We start from the raw sequence: 15,852 nt of genomic DNA on the forward strand, positions 1-15,852 counted from the left end.
TTTTCTAGGCTTTTGTATGGCTTGCCTTATTCGTCTAGGGTGTATTTGTAAGTTTACATGCCTTATATGACAAACAGTATTGAGGTGCATTTCCTACAAAAATATAGTATGGCATTTATAATACAAAAATGATGAACGATATGTGTCATGCATAAAAATTAAAAGAAACATGTATGTTCTGCCAATTTTACATGACAAAAATGTTGCATTACAAAACATAATGTGTCTGTTTTTAAACGTTACTATAGAAAAACAATTATTGTAGGAAACACGTAATCATTTGTATATATAATTGTGTATGTATATAGTCTTGCTGGTGAGGTTGCTGTAGACTCTATATTATAAGTATTTTGTGAAGGTTTAATAGCTAACGCTAACCATCGTAACTGAAATGTGTCTCAACTTGACCCAACAAATTTTAACATTCACTTCCCGATAGGCTTCATAAAGCCGTAATTGTGCAACATTTCTGTCTGCCTAAAACAATGTGCAACATTTCTGTCTGCCTAAAACCTGTTCACCTTGATTATTAAAATACACTATGAATCTTGTTTGGTTCCTTTGTCATGTGTTTTAGCTACAAACCTGCCTACTCATATAAGTGAGATATTATGAGAATCTACTATTGTATGTGTAGTTGAAGCCATATGTATTACTTACACTAAATAGGTAAAACACAGACAAGTCTTATATGATTCTAATACATATTTTCCGTAAGGGATAATACTTCAATAAGTATAATTAACAATGTAAAAAACATGCAATAGCAAGTGTAGAAAATAAACAAACTGGATAATGTGTAGGCTATACTTTTTAACTTAGTGTCTGGAGTTCGCATAAACTTAAAAGCATAAACATTTCATATTCCAATGAGTAACTTTGAGTTGCAAGTAAAAGCATACAGGTCAATACTATTTAATCTTAAAGAGTGCTTCTCTCATGTCCCATCCTCATGTTGATTTCACATGTATGCTTTCATGTGTTAGAAGATGTATGCATATGCATTAGATCAGTGCGCTAATGGCTTGTGTGCCCAAAGGTGAAGTTTCACTAGGCTCAACTACTGGTTCTCTCGTTTTAGTGGAAGAAATGCATTCCTTTGGAGTATTCCATCAGTTTGTGCAGGGAACAAAAAGCCATTGTTTTCCCCTCTCTGCCCTTCCACCTAAGAGACAGACAACAGTTAAAGATTTGCAAGAATTCTAGTGTTTACTATAATTGGGTGTGTCTGTGTGTGCGTACGTGCTTGCATGCTCAATCATTTGTACTCACTTTCTCCAGAGTGCCCACCCACACAGAGACAGGATGAACATGAAAATAATCAGACTGATGACTAGGGCACAGACAACCACAGCATTTGACTCTGAAGTATTAGAATCAGGAGGCAGATCTAGGGAAAGAAAATAGAAAGAGACTCATACTTACTGGGGGGTATAATGTGCTTTTCCCTTACAACCACTTTGACATTCTAGAAGTGATGTTCTCTGTAAACATGTCTGTGTGTGGTCAACTGTGTGGTGGTGACCAGAGATGGTCAACTGTGTGGTGGTGACCAGAGATGGTCAACTGGTGATTTGGACACATCGGCATGCCTAGTGAGTCAGACCAAAATGAGTCAGCATAAGTCAAGTGTGTGAGGAAATTCCCACTCAACTCCTAAGATGACTGATCAGTGAATACTTTCCAGTTCCTAAAAGAACAGCTGCTTCTTGAGCATCAGGAGTCTGTTGGAAACTGCTGAGAGACTATGAGGGCCCACTTGGCACATAACAAGAGTTCAGAACAGCATGGTACAGCTTCTGCTCTCTTGGATAACATAGCTTTAGGCCCTCTAGGCACCGCCTGAGAGGTGCCACCACAGCTCTCCCTGTAAGCTATTCCTCTGAGACACAACACCGGACTACCGGACTTCCTGTACATAAATAATGTAAAAATCTAAACACAAATAAGACTTGACGTCTTTTGTTCCAATCATTGGCTGCAGTGAAATGAATGATGGCCAAATAAAACACCATGCCAAATTTGCTCAGTGGCCTAAAACAATTTGACGACAGACTGGTTTCAACACAAAAGTAAACAATTATTACAGCAAACATTAGTTAAAAGTAACTGCCCAGCATTTCCAGATTTCTGATAATTTTTAAGATATATATGAATGGAGATGAGTATATTACAACAATATTACCTGGGTAACAGGACCAATGGCTCCAGTCACTCCAGAAGCCTCTATCAGCACAGTACTGGTGAATCCTGGACCTGACCCGGAAGCACTTCCTCTGTGCTCCGTCCAAAGAGGAATTCAGCATCATCTCCCTGGTTATGTTCCTTTGCTGCTGGTGACAGGAATAATGTCAGATCCGGATAAAACATCCAACACAGGGCGGTGCAAAACTGCTCAGTACTGCCCAGGAGGACAGGTGGATATTGGACTAGGCTGCATTGCCTTGTCACACCCTGACAAATGTGTTCTAGTGATGGGCAAACATGAGTGATCAAACATCAGGAACCAAATTCACAAATGTAAAAGATTCATGATTTGCATCCTTGTTTACATTTTAAACCCAATACCAACGCCAAAATTTAGTAGCTAAACCTTAAATTGTATACTGCAGTTAGATTTACGAGATTCTAAGTTTTCTGCACATATATAATATGCCTATAACAAAAACATATATTTACAACACTTCGCACACTTTGTCACAAAAAAGCTTAGGCGTCTCGGCGGCGGTACACCTTAAACGAACAGGTTTTTAAGACCCAGATGAATATCAGGGGTCACTTATGGCACAACTATTATAAAACAGAAAGCAAAGGTAGGAACTTCCTATTTTCTTCGGTTTGTTGGAAAGAAGGCCCAAACACAAGGTAAGCCCCAGGCTGAGTGAAAGACCAACTGTTTTACGGAAATGTTTTAATTATGGTTATATTGGTGTTTTTTATGGGAGCGCTGCAGTACGCTTTAGGGATGGAAAACTGAGGCTTTCTGAACCATTAAGGCTCATTTCGAAAAAATGCTTCATTGATCGAAGATTTCCAACAGAGTGCAAAGCAGGGACATCTGCTGGCCAAAATGTTATATGGCACATTTGATTTAGACAATGTACTACTGTATTTTTGTGGGGTTCGCGGCCACCAGCCCTTTCCTCCGTCGTCGCATTCGGTGCATTCAAAGTAATGGTAAGGATGGATGAATAATAAAGACCACTGAAAAGGCTAAGTTCAATAAAACAGGAATTTGTTGACGAAGAAAGGCTGACATTGTGTTCAACAGTCATATTACATACAGGAAGAATCGAACCAGTGACAATGAGAAGAGAACTCTGGAATACTACAGTTGCGCCACAGTATCAGACTTGTTGATTTGGTCTTTGGTCATTTGTGCACTGTGGGGTGTTCTGCTTTGAAAAGAACTTCAAACCAGGTCAAACAAAGCTTGTTTCCTGTCTAATGCCAGTATTCCTTCCCTACGTAGTGTGTTGTTACTCTTTCCAAACTTAGTTTTGGCCCTTCAAAAGCGCTCCATTAGAACTGTTTATTGTTATCATTGAAAGGTGACAGTAATTTAAACCAAATATTAATAAAAAGATGCCTAACCAGGGATTTCAACCTGTAACTTCTACATGCCAAAATATTTTTTAGATGCCATTGTTAGCCCTCTTGCATCTAAGCTGCTGCACTATTGAAGCTTCAAGAACGGATAACAATATTGACTTTAGGATGCTCCTGTGTAGACCTTTTTAGGCATGACATATTGCAGAGGGCCTGGACACAGACCTTAGCCCTTGTAGTTTGGCAATGTGTGAAATGATTACATAAATCACATTAAAAAACAATAGAATTCCATCCAATGAGTCCACAACTCCTGTTCTCGCATAGACTGTTCAAACAGTGTGTGGCCTTCATTTACAAATATTCACACATTCACACACATATTCTCCAACGCTCTCTAATACACTATCCTATCCTCCAAAACCCTTTCTAAGAACTTAAGCAACACTCTTCATAATTATCTTGTCTACTTCTCAGATTACCTAACCTTCTGTATGACTCTCAAATAACTAGCTAACCACCACTCTAAATTATTTTCTTGTGTAACTCTCAAATTATTGTTCTATGACTACTAACAAATGACAAGCTCTATTCTATGACTATCTTGACTAACTTGCTCTTTCCAAAACAATAACCTTCAAACTTATTGTGATTTTTTTCATTGCAGATTCAGCCCTGATTACTATTTACTTATATTTATATGTATCTGTATTTTTATTCCCTCATGTGACTACTGCTTATTTGTGTGTTTTAGTATTTATTGATATTTGTATGTTAGCTTTTGTTTACCACTTGAAGCGTGTTGGGTATAGCAGTTTTAATCTATTGACTTCCATATAACTGGTACTTCTATCTTGTACGGCTTCCCTTACAGTTGGCAGGTTTACTGTGTGGCACTTGTTGGTATGGTGGTGGTGGTGTGGAACTTTAGGGACCACTTGGTGTGTGCATGTTAAAGGTAAGGTCAGCGTGTTTTGTAGATTCTGGGGTAACCTTACCCTAACCCCACTCTTTTCCTGTAGTGTTTATGCTATACTGTCTGGTCGCCCTCTTTATATTGGTTTCCCCGTTATGAGAGTTCCGGTGGAGTCAGGTCTGTAATTCTTTTATCATAGGTACACTTCAACTGTGAGAGACGGAATCTAAAACAGAAATCCAGATTTTTTATAATTAATTGGCATTTTATTGCATGACATAAGTATTTGATCACCTACCAAACAGTAAGAATACCGGCTCTCACAGACGTTAGTTTTTCTTTAAGAAGCCTTCCTGTTCTCCACTCATTACCTGGATTAACTGCACTTGTTTGAACTTGTTACCTGTATAAAAGACACCTGTCCACACACTCAATCAAACAGACTCCAACCTCTCCACAATGGCCAAGACCAGAGAGCTGTGTAAGGACATCAGGTATAAAATTTGACTTGTACAAGGCTGGGATGAGCTACAGGACAATAGGCAAGCGGCTTGGTGAGAAGGCAACAACTGTTGGCGCAATTATTAGAAAATGGAAGAAGTTCAAGATGATGGTCAATCTCCCTCGGTCTGGGGCTCCATGCAAGATCTCACCTCGTGGGGCATCAATGATCATGAGGAAGGTGAGGGATCAGCCCAGAACTACACGGCAGGACCTGGTCAATGACCTGAAGAGAGCTGGGACCACATTCTCAAAGAAAACCATTAGTAACACACTACGCCGTCATGGATTAAAATCCTGCAGCGCACGCAAGGTCCCCCTGCTCAAGCCAGCGCATGTCCAGGCCCGTCTGAAGTTTGCCAGTGACCATCTGGATGATCCAGAGGAGGAATAGGAGAAGGACATGTGGTCTGATGAGACAAAAATAGAGCTTTTTGGTCTAAACTCCACTTGCCGTGTTTATTGGAAGAAGAAGGAGGAGTACCCAAAGAACACCATCCCAACTGTGATGCATGGAGTTGGAAACATCATTCTTTGGGGATGCTTTTCTGCAAAGGGGACAGGACGACTGCACCGTATTGAGGGAAGATCTTGGCCAACCTCCTTCCCTCAGTAAGAGCATTGAAGATGGGTCGTGGTTGGGTCTTCCAGCATGACAACGACCCGAAACACACAGCCAGGGCAACTAAGGAGTGGCTCAGTAAGAAGTATCTCAAGGTCCTGGAGTGGCCTAGCCAGTCTCCAGACCTGAACCCAATAAAAAATCTTTGGAGGGAGCTGAAAGTCCGTATTGCCCAGCGACAGCCCCGAAACCTGAAGGATCTGGAGAAGGTCTGTATGGAGGAGTGGGCCAAAATCCCTGCTGCAGTGTGTGCAAACCTGGTCAAGAACTACAGGAAACATATCTCTGTAATTGCAAACATAGGTTTCTGTACCAAATATTATGTTTTGCTTTTCTGATGTATCAAATACTTATGTCCTTACTTAAAAATCATACAATGTGATTTTCTGGATTTCTGTTTTAGATTCCTTCACTCACAGTTGAAGAGTACCTAAAAATTACAGACTTCTACATGCTTTGTAAGTGGGAAAACCTGTAAAATCGCCAGTGTATCAAAAACTTGTTCTCCCCACTGTATATAATAGGATAGTTATATAATAGGATAGTTGCTTAATGGAAGTTTAAAGCTCTCACAGGGAAACACATTAAGAGTGTGCCAGCAACACATACTGCAAAACTGTTTCCCACAGAACTGCATCTGAAGAAACTTGGTTGCTTATGGATGAAGAAATCATTTCCACTGAGTGTCTCAGTCAAGCTTGACTGGGGTTGTTGAAACCACAGCGTAGTCATTAATTTTTTAATAGTGCTTTATTAAATTCTACCAACATGTCATGACTTTGTCAGTAAACTATATATTGTAGATTTGGATTTCTATGGATTGTGGATACATTTTTACCCCAAGCCAAAAATGAAATCAGGTAAAATGAAATTAGGCCTTTATTTAAATATATTGTTCTCTGAAGACATAATAATAGCATGTTACTCTGTGTTTATGATACGTTCATGAGACAAGATTTATCAGATGGATCCTTCCGTTTTTCAGAAACAGTGTTCATGGACGGTGCAAAGGTTTTAATCCTCCAGAGAAAATGTTCATGTTGTTGGCTATTTATGTCCATAATATATAGATCACCAACAAGTCCAGGTGAACATTTCAGAGTGGTCAGGCCAGGTAGTCCAGAGGCACTGGTCCTAGAGTTGGAGAGAGAAATATTAGAGGCATCATACCTAAGATCTAAAAGGACACCTGATAAGATAAATTACAAATAACAGGTCAAACTTACATTGGAAAGGACAGAGTAGGCAGGAAATAGCTAATTCCACTCTGCCAAACATAACTCAATGACTCATCATCCATGGCAGGGTTACAGGCAAAGGATTCATCAGAATTCTAGGAAAAATGTAATTGCATGTGATTGCCTGTTAACCTGCATTTCCAGTACATTAACATAGTCCGCTAGTCTACAGTTCATCAACCGAGACTATCCAGTAAATAAACCGTAAACTATCAAGTACATTGTACCCATTACACTAGCATATGCACATAAATTCTAACAATATTCATTTTTGTTTTAGTCATGCTTATCATAACAGTTTTACTAAATACATTTCAGTTGACAAGCAGCTAACACAATCCAAAGCTCTCTGTTTACCTAGCTATTAGGGCCTAAACTGCATTCCAAAAACGTGCAAGTAAAGTATGACAGACAGTTAGAACTTACTGTTGGTACATTTCATTCCATCAGATGACTGCTGTGTATCAACTTCTAATGCTAGCAACGACAGTGGACCGCTGAGGGAAAGAAGAAAAACTCCAGACTGCCAGAGGTCATGCATGTTGTACTTTTTGGAATTAAGCTGGAATAGACTTCCATGTATCCTTGTTCTTTTACATTTCCTGGCTGGAAAAGTACCAGTATATTGCTGAGCATTTTGCTTCAGCATTTTTATTTGGTTGAATTGCCAGTTATGTTTTTCTCCCTTGGTTGGTTTTACGCATTTTCAAAAAAGAACTTATTGGGAGACGTCTTGTTTAAGTGAATGGAGCCCCATGCGCAGAAATGCCCACAACTACTGTGTTCTCCTCTAGCATGTGGGTACTGGTTATGAGATACGTGAAACAAGAATCAGAACAGATTTGTGAGATAATAACTGAGACACAATCCTGTCTCGGAGCTCTATGACAAATTGCTTTGACCTCATGTTTGTTTTTTTCTCTGTCATGCACAGTCACCTTCTATAGACAGGTGCATGCCTTTCCAAATCATGCAATTCAATACAATTTACCACAGGTGGATTCCAATCAAGTTCAAGGCTGATGAATCTCAAGACTGATGAATGGAAACAGGATGAACCTGAGCTCAATTTCAGGGATCATATTAAAGTTCTTACTGTACTGTATGTAAATGTGATTTCTGTTTTATATACACACACACATATATATATTTACACACACACACACATATACACATATATATGTACAAAATCAGCATGGGATAATGGGGGTATTATGTGTAGATTGATAAGGGGAAAATAAATCTATTCCATTCCAGAATAAGTCTGTAACATAATGAAATGTGGGAAACGTGAAGGTCTGAATACTTTCCGAAAGCGTTGTATAATGCTTTCAAAACGATAGGCATAATAAAGACAGGAATGCGTGATTTCAGATAATCCAGACAAATAATAAACATAGCTTTATGTCGTACCAGAACCTGGTCTACGCCCTCCTCTCTTGCTTCCACCTCATGTTCCAGGCAGTGTCTGGGGATCCTCTCGTGAGGCAAGTCCCAGTGCACCAGGATACACCTGTCTGCACCCGCCTCCAGATGTAACATCTCTATGGCTGCAGGTTTCACTAAAGAGTACAAACAAAACGTCACTGACTAAAAAAATGCAGCAAGATAATACCTCTGGAAACTTGCTGAGGCTTATCGTGCCTTTGAGGTGTATTACCATGATTCTGGACTTGGAGAGAAAAGAATGCCGCCCTCAAAGCCACCTGGGGAGAGGAGCTGTTTACACATATGTTGAAATTTGTGAACTCTGGGAGAGATTCCCCACTGAATGTGCAGCCAATCCGGTCCCCATTTGAAAAGATGTACTGAGGACACTCTTCAGCCTGCTCCATCCCCTGATGCCTGGTGAAACACACAGGAAACCCTGGTTATTAACACAGTACGAATGGCGTTCTGATGTACGGAAGTCGTTCTGATGTAATATCCCTTAATGATTGGCCTACCAGAAGTGCAGGCTACGCTGGGAGTGAGCTGGCTCCTCCGAGCCTTTCTGCCAGGTGCACTCCATAAACGTCTTCTGATAGAAAACACATTTCAAATCCTGGATCCTGGAGCCAACTGGGCCTGGAAGAAATAAGAGAGGTTAACTGATTTATAAATGAGTCACTAAATTGAACAGGAATGTCCCCTAGAGCTCTTGCTATGAACTTGCAGAAGAATATGACGGTGTGTCCAGCAAGCCTCACAACTGCAGACCACGTGTGACCATGATAGCCCAAGACTTGCATTTCAAACCCCATGCCTTATTGTGTCTACACAAAACTTCAGCCAATAACACTTCCCTGTCACTGTTCAGCCACACACAGGACAATGAGAAACAATGGGATCTCTATTCGATGTGTACCTTTGAAGTCACCCTGAACACTGACCTTAAACCCTAAAGGCTCACGTGACCTCAGTCGCATGGAGCATTGGACCATTTTTCTTGCGCGTCAAACGTGGTGTGCTCGCATACTTAAAAAAGAGGGGAGAAGTGGGGGGGGACTAATATTACCCTGGGAAGACGAATGCTAACTTCTGACCAATCACAGTACGCAAACCTGACAAAAACGAAAGGAAGCTATCAAATAAATGATGTGCGTAAACTCACAAAATTCCCCTTGTCAAAGCACAAACGACCCCAAAAAGCACCCAATGTATGCAACCTCACCTGTGAATGTGGGTGTCAGGACAGTCTCTAACCTCACCTGTGAATGTGGGTGTCAGGACAGTCTCTAACCTCACCTGTGAATGTGGGTGTCAGGACAGTCTCTAACCTCACCTGTGAATGTGGGTGTCAGGACTGTCTCTAACCTCACCTGTGAATGTGGGTGTCAGGACAGTCTCTAACCTCACCTGTGAATGTGGGTGTCAGGACTGTCTCTAACCTCACCTGTGAATGTGGGTGTCAGGACAGTCTCTAACCTCACCTGTGAATGTGGGTGTCAGGACAGTCTCTAACCTCACCTGTGAATGTGGGTGTCAGGACAGTCTCTAACCTCACCTGTGAATGTGGGTGTCAGGACTGTCTCTAACCTCACCTGTGAAAGTGGGTGTCAGGACAGTCTCTAACCTCACCTGTGAATGTGGGTGTCAGGACTGTCTCTAACCTCACCTGTGAATGTGGGTGTCAGGACAGTCTCTAACCTCACCTGTGAATGTGGGTGTCAGGACAGTCTCTAACCTCACCTGTGAAAGTGGGTGTCAGGACAGTCTCTAACCTCACCTGTGAATGTGGGTGTCAGGACAGTCTCTAACCTCACCTGTGAATGTGGGTGTCAGGACTGTCTCTAACCTCACCTGTGAATGTGGGTGTCAGGACAGTCTCTAACCTCACCTGTGAATGTGGGTGTCAGGACAGTCTCTAACCTCACCTGTGAATGTGGGTGTCAGGACAGTCTCTAACCTCACCTGTGAATGTGGGTGTCAGGACAGTCTCTAACCTCACCTGTGAATGTGGGTGTCAGGACAGTCTCTAACCTTACCTGTGAAAGTGGGTGTCAGGACAGTCTCTAACCTCACCTGTGAATGTGGGTGTCAGGACAGTCTCTAACCTCACCTGTGAATGTGGGTGTCAGGACTGTCTCTAACCTCACCTGTGAATGTGGGTGTCAGGACAGTCTCTAACCTCACCTGTGAATGTGGGTGTCAGGACAGTCTCTAACCTCACCTGTGAATGTGGGTGTCAGGACAGTCTCTAACCTCACCTGTGAATGTGGGTGTCAGGACAGTCTCTAACCTCACCTGTGAATGTGGGTGTCAGGACAGTCTCTAACCTCACCTGTGAATGTGGGTGTCAGGACAGTCTCTAACCTCACCTGTGAATGTGGGTGTCAGGACAGTCTCTAACCTCACCTGTGAATGTGGGTGTCAGGACAGTCTCTAACCTCACCTGTGAATGTGGGTGTCAGGACAGTCTCTAACCTCACCTGTGAATGTGGGTGTCAGGACAGTCTCTAACCTCACCTGTGAATGTGGGTGTCAGGACAGTCTCTAACCTCACCTGTGAATGTGGGTGTCAGGACAGTCTCTAACCTCACCTGTGAATGTGGGTGTCAGGACAGTCTCTAACCTCACCTGTGAATGTGGGTGTCAGGACAGTCTCTAACCTCACCTGTGAATGTGGGTGTCAGGACAGTCTCTAACCTCACCTGTGAATGTGGGTGTCAGGACAGTCTCTGAGACGGGGCTCATTATCTCGGTGCCGTTGACGCAGGCTCCCCTCAGTAAGGTGGAGATCCGTACCCTCACCTCCTTCTCAAGGTCAAACTGAGCACTGTACCATGTTCGTACAGTCCGGATCACCTTTCCATACACAGACAATATCAATGTTAAATTATCTCAATTCTAATTGGAAAGTCTGCACATGAATTCATCCTTTCCTCATGACCCAAAGAGGGGTTGTGGTCTAATATACCAGGGCTTTCACACAACCAGCATTCAGGGCTCAAAACAGTAAATAGGTCAAAAGTACAGTTTAGGATCCAGAATTTGTCACCCTTAGTCCCCAAAAACAAGATGTTTACAGCAGAATTGTTGCCAGGATAACCGCCTGTTGTGACCGGTACAGGTTTGACATTGCCTAGTTACCGTGTGTCCAGTGACTTACTGTCCATCGGTTCTGGTATGTGTTGAAGTACTCCAGGTGGTATCTCATGGAACAGTCAGTCAGGTTGGCCAGGCTGGCTGGAGCGGTCCAGTGGATGTAGAGAGGGCCGAGATGGCCAGTGTCATTAATCCTAATGTTCTTAGGAGGATCCACTGGAAGAGAATGAGGTATGAGCGTGCGTATAGCCTCAGAATATTGATAAGTCAATCAGCGTTCTGGCCTTCTCGGGTTCAGTGCACTACCAGACAATTCACATCTACTCCCACTTTGGCTAAAAAGGAGACAGTTATTTACAAGAGTCTCTAGGAGCCCAGAGCAACGAGTGGCAACAAGTCTATGCCCACTGCTATAGAAACCTACAACACTGGCTGGCAGGCAAATTGATTGTTATTATCTCAATTTGACAGCCCGGCCCAAAGATGTTGGATGGGTTCTGCAGTGCATTGCTTTTTTCTCAAAATGTTTGTGTCCACCTAACTCCAGCAACAAATCCTAGCCTTAAGTCCCCAGTCTCCTGGTTGAAATGCTAATGGCAAAAAAAATGGCAAAGCCATAACCCATAGATTTTTCTATGATTTTTAGTTAGCAGTTCTGTTAGCTGAAGTTTGTAATAGCAGGTTTAGAATACTGAACCAGGTTAAACAGTTTATTTAGGCCCATAGACTATTATCTGGATGAGGAAACATCAAAAATCAATTTGTAAAATAGTGATATTGTCCTTTAACTCATTGAGGTAAATCATATTAGTTCATTTGTGATGAGAACTGAATTAGGATCATTAACTTTGTTGAATAAAAGCCTGGCCGAGATTCTGAGTCATTGCAGTAAGACAGTGATTAACAAATGACAATATGAATCTATAGAGACTAACCTGTTATTTCTTGTGACTTGATGTAGTGACTCCATTCAGATATAAGCATCAGTATTGCTGGCAGACACATCAATGTTTTACACATCAGCATTCTTCTAATTGTCACCTGAAACATAATGAAAATGTATGTAAATTGTGCATGCTCAAAAGAAAGCACAGCTTGAGAAATAGTTTTTTGTATTATTTAACTAGAACCTCTACTGCAAAAACACTAAATGCTATCAACACCTAATCAACTTTAAATGTGTCGATTGGCTCTGGTACTATTGCTTAAATAAAAAATGTGTTACAGTTAACACTTAGATAAATACAGCCAAATTTGCTTAAATCTCTTGTATTTAAATAATCTTAGATATAAACGGGAAAACTTTAAACCCTAAGTAACTATATCGCCATCAATAACGCTAGAAAAGCAATTCTAACTTTAAAATGCAATGACCGGTCTGGAATGGTCTGCTTATGATTTCTGATAGCATTCATATTTATTAACAAATGTATAGCAATTTTAAATGTGCAAAGAAGTTCCAAAGGCTTGAATTAGAAATATTTGTATTTGCCACTGGTCCTATCCCATACAGCGACTAAACTACCAACACTAAAACAACTTTAAAACATACAGACTGGTACTACTACAGATGCAAAAAAGATTTCCCGAAACAATTCATTTCAGGTGAATCAGACTTGTAATTCCTCTTGCAATGTTTAAACTACAAATGCCATTTTAACTTAAAATTAATTGGCAATTACAATTATTAGGAATTGTATTCAATTGAGCATAATTAATATAATCTCTGCCTTTTATATTGAGTTCTCAAAGTACTCCTTGCCCTTGTCCTTGAAAGCTTAAAAACAGATTTTATGGCTTATGAATATGAATACTTGCTTTAGACTAACATGATAACCCCTTATAAACCACCACAATAACTCTACACCTAGAAAGCTGCCCCCGCCCCCACGCACCCTGGTATTACCCTCCCCACTATTACACCTGCCATCACCAGCACTACTATTCTACAACCATAAAGAACAGCCAGCCCACACATTTCACTTTTGAAATGTCCCCCTGAATGTTTCCATAATACTGTTGAGAAATAAAGCCAAAGCCAAAATTGTCATACCTGTTCCATGGACTGCAAACAGTCTAAAACAACCAATGTGTCTTTTAGTAGTGTGGTTGAACTATTCCTTAAACTATGCCTTCAAAAAAGGATAATAATGTGTTATTGCCTTGATATAAAATTTTGGTTACATTCAAAAATAATTATTAGTGTGGCTATGAAATAATCCACCAATACAAATTCACAAGGGGAAAGGCTGTGGAAATAATACATAGTTGATATGCATAGGTTGTAATCTTTTTTAAGTCAATTAATTCTCAGAAAATAGTAAAATTTAAAAGAATAGTAAAAGAAATCCTTCAATATGGATGAACAGACATCTTGTTAACATACAAAAGGAAAACATGTTCAAGCAAACAATTCATAATATACATTGTTTAAACCCAAAGTATGTATATTAAAGGTTAACCCATAATGCAACAATAAAGTTAAATATCAACAATATAAATATAGTATATTTTGGATCCTGAATAGAAACAGAGTATAAATGCCTATACACAGACAAGACGTACTTACAGTGAGTTGAATTTCCTATGTAGTTGGCTGTAACAGCCTTCACCATGTACTAAGGGCTGTGTGAAGTTCCTGTGCTTTTGTACGGGACATTTACTGTAAGCCTTCCTAGCAAACCAGGAGGCTCAAATGCGTTTCCCTGGAAACAAAAAAAATACTAGAAATGTAAACAAATTGTAATAAACTCAATTTATGCACACCTAGCATCTGTTGGAGTCTGTTCAAGGACATTTTTTTTTTGAAGGGAATTAGGGCTTTGCTCTTTATCGGTGGGGACTGCAGGGTAAAGGTCTTTCATCCTAAAGGATGTTTGAATAATTTCCCTTTCCCTTTTCCAAGGAATCGGATCCTGGTTCTACTGATGTAAATACAATTTCATCGCTTCCCTTGAAGCTAACCCCTTCTAAAGAAACTGGTCAATCTTGTTGGCACTATAATGTACTATTATTTATCAGTCAGTCGTTATCCAGTTTCAGTTTCTGGCATTAGTGCTTGTCCCAACATGACAACGTGTTGTATTTCAGAATGTGTACAGTGGGGAGAACAAGTATTTGATACACTGCCGATTTATCAGGTTTTCTTACTTTCAAAGCATGTAGAGGTCTGCAATTTTTATCATAGCCTCTCCATCTTTTGGCAGACGCAGCACATCATCGCGATCAAGTGACAACGTCAGCGAAGCACAACATTATTGCTTCTCGGCTAGCTAGTGAAAAGTAAGAGCTTGTTGCTGCACAAGCGAAACATCTGCGGGCAGGGAACTTTATTTTAGTATGACAGACGAAACAAATCAGACAATTGTTAACAATGGTATTTTCCATATTTTAATGAAATCGGAAGAAACGTGAGAAAATAACCAACTAGTCAGCCGGCTACAACGCTTTCCATTACAAGACTGAGCAAGCAACCATTTGAGCTCCACAGCTGATGTGCTTGTCTATTAAGTTATCACGACAGGGTTGCTATAGTCATCTAAAAGATATTACCAATTTATAGCCACAGTTATTTCTTACTCACCTCGACATCAAAGAGCAAGGACGTTTCTAACCTCGAATCACCAAACAATGCAGAATCTTTTCTAACGTAAAAAGTCGTGGCCACTTTGGCGCTACGATTTTGAGTAAATAAATTAATATAACAAAAAAACGTCAAATTACAGCATACCTTTTTCTGGTTTCCTCTGAAATACCTTGAGGGAACGTTATGAATGTAACTATAACGTCCCAAAAAGGCTGTGACATACCTCTGAAAGACCTTAGAGCACGTGAATGTACCTGTAACGTCCCGAAAAGACTATGACATTCAGTACCTCTGAAAAACCTTAAGGGAACGTTAAGAATGTACCTAACGTCCCGAAAAGGCTGTGACATTCAGTACCTTCAAGACCTTAAGGGAACGTCACAAATGTCTCAGTTACGTCCCTTGTTAGCTGGGTTGTAGCGAACCATTTTCAAATTAATTTGCTGAGGACATTTTAAAATGTCTCTTGCCATGTGTAGTTTTTTTTATATATTGTCCAACCTAATGAACGTATTTTGGCCAACTACAATGGGGAGAACAAGTATTTGATACACTGCTGAATTTGCAGGTTTTCATACTGATAAAGCATGTAGAGGTCTGTAATTTGTATCATTGGTACACTTCAACTGTGAGAGACTGAATCTAAAACAAAAATGCAGAAAATCACATTGTATGATTTTTTTATAATTAATTTGCATTTTATCCCACTGGGACGGTTTGCAGCCCAGTGTGAAGCGGTGGGGATGAAAATCAGTACCTCCAAATCCGAGGCCATGGTCCTCAGTCGGAAAAGGGTGGCTTGCCCACTTCAGGTTGGTGAAGAGTGGCTGCCTCAAGTGGAGGAGTTTAAGTATCTAGGGGTCTTGTTCACGAGTGAGGGAAGGATGGAACGGGAGATTGACAGACGGATCGG

The 15,852-nt window shown here is 40.7% G+C and overlaps 1 protein-coding gene across 4 annotated transcripts; it reads right to left on the minus strand.

Annotated features, from left to right (window-relative positions):
* Positions 1–612: 612 nt before the first annotated feature.
* il13ra2 (interleukin 13 receptor, alpha 2) lies at positions 613–15,027 on the minus strand. Of its 4 annotated transcripts, XM_029121272.2 has the most exons (13): positions 14,937–15,017; positions 14,504–14,666; positions 13,923–14,058; positions 13,407–13,485; positions 12,289–12,394; positions 11,418–11,569; positions 10,960–11,113; positions 8,773–8,893; positions 8,487–8,671; positions 8,240–8,388; positions 2,186–2,330; positions 1,273–1,390; positions 613–1,165 (listed from the first exon to the last, which is right to left on the minus strand). In XM_029121272.2, exons 4-13 carry the CDS (start codon positions 13,413–13,415, stop codon positions 1,078–1,080), a joined length of 1,227 nt encoding a protein of 408 aa, XP_028977105.1. In that variant the 5' UTR covers positions 13,416–13,485; positions 13,923–14,058; positions 14,504–14,666; positions 14,937–15,017; the 3' UTR covers positions 613–1,077. The 4 variants fall into 4 exon arrangements, 3 of the variants coding, with proteins under 3 accessions (XP_028977105.1, XP_028977106.2, XP_028977107.1); XM_029121273.2 differs by lacking the exons at positions 613–1,165; positions 1,273–1,390 and adding an exon at positions 1,403–1,592 and having other exon boundaries at positions 14,937–15,027; XR_003781968.1 differs by lacking the exons at positions 613–1,165; positions 1,273–1,390; positions 2,186–2,330 and adding exons at positions 6,831–6,921; positions 7,253–7,432 and having other exon boundaries at positions 14,937–15,022.
* Between the last annotated feature and the right edge of the window lie 825 nt (positions 15,028–15,852).

This window comes from Esox lucius, chromosome 7, assembly GCF_011004845.1.
Source record: "Esox lucius isolate fEsoLuc1 chromosome 7, fEsoLuc1.pri, whole genome shotgun sequence".
Lineage (NCBI taxonomy): Eukaryota > Metazoa > Chordata > Actinopteri > Esociformes > Esocidae > Esox > Esox lucius.

Coding starts and splice junctions, on each gene's coding strand:
- il13ra2 (XM_029121272.2), bottom strand. Junction 11,570..12,288: donor CAAGTCACAAGAAATAACAG/GTTAGTCTCTAT, acceptor ATTCTCTTCCAG/TGGATCCTCCTAAGAACATT. Junction 8,672..8,772: donor CAGCGTAGCCTGCACTTCTG/GTAGGCCAATCA, acceptor GTGTTTCACCAG/GCATCAGGGGATGGAGCAGG.